The sequence below is a fragment of the Lithobates pipiens genome, unplaced genomic scaffold (assembly GCF_037356315.1).
Source record: "Lithobates pipiens isolate NorthernLeopardFrog02 unplaced genomic scaffold, aLitPip1_a1.2 Scaffold_28, whole genome shotgun sequence".
Classification (NCBI taxonomy): domain Eukaryota; kingdom Metazoa; phylum Chordata; class Amphibia; order Anura; family Ranidae; genus Lithobates; species Lithobates pipiens.
Genome location: NW_027507789.1, coordinates 179,391,329 through 179,397,328, shown reverse-complemented (window position 1 = coordinate 179,397,328; position 6,000 = coordinate 179,391,329). Strand labels below are relative to the sequence as shown.

At 41.4% G+C, this 6,000-nt stretch overlaps 1 protein-coding gene across 1 annotated transcript in view; it reads left to right on the top strand.

Moving 5' to 3' along the window:
* The first annotated feature begins 275 nt into the window (after positions 1 to 275).
* SLC35B1 (solute carrier family 35 member B1) overlaps positions 276 to 6,000 on the top strand; it is a 67,080-nt gene continuing 61,355 nt past the window's right edge. The window contains exon 1 of the mRNA XM_077459994.1: positions 276 to 358. Within this exon, the coding sequence (XP_077316120.1) occupies positions 291 to 358 (68 nt within the window). The 5' untranslated portion in view covers positions 276 to 290. The remainder of the gene's footprint in view (positions 359 to 6,000) is intronic.

Genomic DNA, 6,000 nt, shown 5'->3' with positions numbered 1-6,000 from the left:
ACTGAGGGGGGTTTAAGTGCCCAGTAAGCAAGTGGTTAAACTGGAATGCATTCTCCCAACACAGGTCATTGTTTTCATATACTATATATACAGTATATATATATATATATATATATATATATATATATATATATATATTGTATTTTTTAAGATTTTCTGGCATCAGAGCAGTTAATCTTTTTAGTGCGCAATCCCTATAATTATGTCTTGCAAATGATGTTTTTTTTTTTTTTTTTTTAGAAAGAGGTTCCAGACTTCCTGTTCGGAGCCGTGGATAAACTCTCCAAGGAATGAATGTGAAAGATGACATGTCAGTGGTATCGGATCCATCTGCTTGTGAGGATGTCACACCTGACAGGTAGGTGATCCATTACATCAACTATTCCCCAGAGGCTTCAAAATCTGCATGCGTGTACTGTAATTATCTGACTGTGGCCGCTTTGTGTTCAGCTTGGTCTAGGAAACTTACAAAACTTTGCCAAGGAGGACGCTAAATACATAGTTTGATCTTATAACATGGAGAACATGAAGATCGTTGACGTGGAACCTGGCACCGAACGAAAAGCTCAAACAATACAGTAGCCTTTCAGAGACTGCTAAATGTCGGCTTGCTGCTTTCTAAACCTACAGCCATTGCCTCCATTAACCTGTTGCTGCCCGTGTAAAACATATTGCAAAAGCGTGGGCTTTACCGCCAACACACCGCACATGCGTCCCTTTTGGCGACTGATGTTTCTGTGCTAAAAGCACTCACTGTGCACTCCCAACCTCTCGATTTGTTCTAACGATCAGTAGTTGGCGGGACTGGCACCACATCATGTGCCCACTATGACAACCAATCACAGTGGTCACATGATTCCTGATCCTTACCATCCACAAGCGTTCATAACCTTTTAAACAGAGGGGAAATAGCTGAATTCCATGTAGATATAAAGGATACAAATGAATGCAGCTCTATTCATTAAATGTATTTTTATTTAAATGTAAGCAATGTAAGTACCTGGATTCGACTTGGTATCAGCCTCTGTACAGCAGAGCTCAGACTGGAGGAGGGGGGTGCAGCACAAGGGATCATACAGATGTGTGGCATTGCAAAATGCCACATTGATAGCAAAAGAGAGCAGAGTGATGGAGGGATGAACTCATCAGCTTGAGTCTTCTCTTTTCACTATCCAGTCACAGGTTGGAGGTGGAGAGGAGACCTGTATGTGAAAGTGGAACCGCAGCAAAGAAAAACCATGTCTTCTATTCTGGCTAACAGGGCTTTGCGCACCTACTCCGCCGTGATTTGACACAGATGGAGTTTGTTAACAGATCCTGGCCAATTCATAGTGGGGGGGGGGGGGGGGGGGTCGGCCACGTCAAATCACAGTCCAGAGCCCCGTGATGACAATCAACACAGGGCTCTGAAAAGAGAGAGCAATCTCTTTGTTTCTTTTCCCTGCAAAGCAAATTGATCTGTAGTAAAAATCAGCATACATTACACATTGTTAGGCACACAATTATCCCCTTGATTGCCCGTAGATCTTAACCCCTTCTCAGCCAGTGTCACTAGTACAGTGACAGTATATAGTATCCTCCCAACTTTTGAACTTCAGAATGAGGGACCCCTGATGGAGGAAGACAAAGCCTTGATCCGCCGGCCGGCCTGGGACTTCCCGGGATCAAATCCTGGGACAGTCGGGAGGTATAGAGCATTATCACTGATCACTGTATTGGTGTCACTCGTGATGTCAATGGCAGTTAGTCAGTTAATAAAAATTCAAGTATATATCCCATAGTTTGTAGAATGTAGATGCTATAACTTTCACAAAAAACAAATAATATACACTCTATTCTGGAAATGTTATATATATGCAACTCCTATCCTCATATTAATTTGTGGTTCCAAATTAATAATAACTACTGCAGTAGGGAACAGACACAAAAGATACACTCAGCATCTTTCCAAATAACTGTTCTGTTTTATTTGACGCAATTTAAGATTTTTATACACATGATTACGTAGGTATCATATTAATATTACAATTGTTCTTTTATGGTAACAAGGGGCGTAACATAGGCGGGCTAATTCTAATTAGGACTCGAAAGAATACAAACATGTACGGGCCAATTCTGGCACTCCTCTCTTACATGTAAAAATCATAATTTTTTTGCTACAAAATTGCTCAGAACCCCCAAACATTCTATATGTTTTTTTTAGCAGAGACCCTAGGGAATAAAATGGTGGTCATTGCAACTTTTTATGTCACACAGTATTTGTGCAGCAATTTCTCAAATGAATTGAATTACCAAAAAAACAAAACACTAAAGTTAGCCCGATTTTTTGCATGATTTGAAAGTTGATGTTGCGCCAAGTAAATAAATACTTAACATGTCCCGCTTTAAAATTTGCGCACACTTGTGCAATGGCGCCAAACTTTGGTACTTAAAAATCTCCACAGACAACACTTTACATTTTTTTACAGGTTACCTGTTTAGAGTTACAGAGGTCTTTGGGCTAGAATTATTGCTCTTGCTCTAACATTCGTGGTGATACTTCACGTGGTTTGAACGCCGTTTACATATGTGGGTGTGATGTACGTATGCGTTCACTTCTGCGCAGCACGTGGGGAGGGGGGGTGCATGGGCAGGGCAAAGGGGGTGGAGCCAGGGGGGGCGGCAAAATTAGTTCTCGCCTAGGGTGTCAAAAATCCTTCCACCAGTCCTGCTTTTTGGAGTTCCCCTTTAAAAAAGAAGCAGCTAGTGTTTTGCTGTGCGTTATTTGCTCTTTGTATTCCGTGCCATCCCTCCGCCCTTTCGCTGTTTGAATTCCATGAAGAGATCCCCCTATTTAATAATAGCTTTAATTATATTTGTTCATCTTCCCATCAGTGTATTCCTTGCCTCTCCGCACCTCATTGGCTGTCTCCAGAGACGTATGACTTCTCCCCCACAATGCACACCGGCTCACATCAATCCACGTCTGTGAAATTACACCTGCGTGGTCGTACACCCGCTCGCATTTGCATAATATTTTCAATTAACGGCACGCACAGATGTGCACTCCAAGAAATGACCTGCTTTAGCTGCACATATTAGGCAATTTAAATGCATCTGATCTCACACAGAAAACACATGCCAATTAGGAAGCTCCAGATCTATTGCCTCCATTTAAAGTGTACCTGTCAGGTATACTAAGCAGGGGAATCACTATTGGATTTAAAGCCTAAGTTTAGGTAAATAAATAAATCAGCACAAGGGATGTTTGATTTCGGTGTCCCTTGTGCTGGTGTCGGATGTCATATTGGAAATCTGTCCTCTGTACCCCTTCCCATACCCTTCTGCCATAATCTCTGGTGCTGCAGGGGTTAATACAGCCGCAGGACCTGTCATAGGCGCTCCTCTAGAGTGATGACTGTACCCACCCTTTCTGCCTCCGTCCTCCATTCATAGAAGCTGTGAAAAGCGATCTATGAATGGAGGAAGTGGACCTTTCATTCATTCATCTATCCTCCATTCATAGAACCTTACTATAATTTCCAGCAATGAAAAGTGATTTATGAATGGAGGGGGTAGACCTTTCATTCATCTGCCCATAATCCGTTTATAGAAGTCGTACTATAACTTTTATTAATGAAAAGCGATCTATAAATGGAGGAGGTGGCCTTTCATTCATTCGTCTATCCTCCATTTATAGAAGCTGTACTATAACTTCCAGCAATAAAAAATGATCTATGAATGGAGGAGGTGGACCTTTCATTTTTCTGCCCATCCAGTCCGTTCATAGAAGCTGTACTATAACTTCCATTAATGAAAAGCAATCTACAAATGGAAGAGGAGGACCTTTTATTCATCCACCCATCCTCCATTCATAGAAGCTGTACTATTGTTTCCAGCAATGAAAATGATTTATGGATTGAGGAGGTAGACCTTTCATTCATCTGCCCATCCTCCATTCATAGAAGCTGTGCTATAACTTCCAGCAACAAAAAGTGTCTATGAATGGAGGCGGTGGAACTTTGATTAATCTGGCCGTCATCCGGTTATAGAAGCTGTACTATAGCTTATATTAATGAAAAGCGATCTAGGAATGGAGGAGGTGGCCTTTCATTCATTCGTCTATCCTTCATTCATAGACGCTGTACTATAACTTCCAGCAATAAAGAGCGATCTATAAATGGAGGAGGAGGACCTTTTTATTCATCTGTCAGTCCTCCATTCATAGAAGCTGTGCTATAACTTCCAGCAATGAAAAGTGATCTATGAATGGAGGGGGTAGACCTTTCATTCGTCTTCCCGTTTATAAAAGCCGTACTATAACTTTTATTAATGAAAAGTTGATCTATGAATGGAGGAGGTGGCCTTTCATTCATTTGTCTATCCCCCATTCATAGAAGCTGTACTATAACTTCCATTAATAAAAAGCAATCTATGAATGGAGGAGGTGGACCTTTCACTTATTTGCCTATCCAGTCCATTCATAGAAGCTGTACTATAACTTCCAGCAATCTACAAATGGAAAAGGTGGACCTTTTATTCATCCACCCATCCTCCATTCATAGAAGCTGTACTATTGTTTCCAGCAATAAAAAACGATTTATGGATTGAGGAGGTGGTCCTTTCATTCATCTGCCCATCCTCCATTCATAGAAGCTGTACTATAACTTCCAGCAATGAAAAGCGATCTATGAATGGAGGAGGTGGAACTTTCATTTATCTGCCCATCCTCCGTTCTTCAGTGTATCAGTTCCCCCGCTGTGCAGCGGGCGCATGCTGCCGGCCCTTTTAACCCTTTTTTCAACCATTGCTGATCAGCCGCCGCAGTTGTTATGCTGCAGAATGGCACGGCTGGGTGAAACGACATTATGTAACGTTGCTTTGCCCAGTGGCCACTAGGGGCGCATGCGTTCCGCCTGATCGCCCACGGAGCCCATTCCCGCGATCGCTCGTGGCACACGGAGAACTGGGATCTGTGTTTGTAAACACACAGTTTTCAGTTCTCTGAGGGGAGAAGTGACACATCGTCTGTTCATACAGAGTATGAACAGCGATCTCTCTCTTCCCCTACACAGTCCCCTCCCCCCTTCAGTTAGAACACACACTAGGGAACACAATAACGCCTTGATCGCCCCCTAGTGTTAACCCCTTCATTGCTAGTGACATTTATACAGTAATCACTTCCTTTTTTATAGCACTGATCGCTGTAAAAATGCCAATGGCCCCAAAAATGTGTCAAAATTGTCCGACGTGTCCGCCATAATATCGCTGTCCTGATAAAAATTGATTACTAGTAAAAAAGAAAAATGAATAATAAAAAAGCCATAAAACTATCCCCTATTTTGTAGACACTGTAACTTTTGCGCAAACCAATCAATATACGTTTATTGTGATTTTTGTTACCAAAAATATGTAGAAGAATACGTATCGGCCAAAAGGAAAAACATTTTTTTTTATATATTTATGGTGGATATTTATTATAGCAAAAAGTAAAAGATAATGTGTTTTTTTTTTAAATTGCCGCTCTTTTTTTGTTTATAGCGCAAAAAAAAAAAAACGCAGAGGTGATCAAATACCACCAAAAGAAAGCTCTATTTATGGGAAAAAAAAGGACATTAATTTTGTTTGGGTACAGCATCACACGACCGCGCAATTGTCAGTTATAATGACGCAGTGCCGAATCGCAAAAAGTGCTCTGGTCAGGAAGGGGGTAAAATCTTCCGGGGCTGAAGTGGTTAAAAGCGCCCGCCCGCCACAGTGTGAAAGTGCCCTAACAGGCACGTTTATCAGCATCAGAAAAGCCATCCTGAAGAAATCCATGCAGCCACCAATGGAGTGCATGTATGTAGGAAGTGGCAGCAAAAAGGATACAGGAGATCAACAGTTATCAGATGGAACAAAGAACTAATAAAAAAAAACGGAAACAACTATTTTATTTAAAGAAAAATCTTAGCAAACAAAACGTCGCTCAGTTTGGGTCTACAGGAACTTTTAGGCAATTTTATGTCTTTTATGGACTTA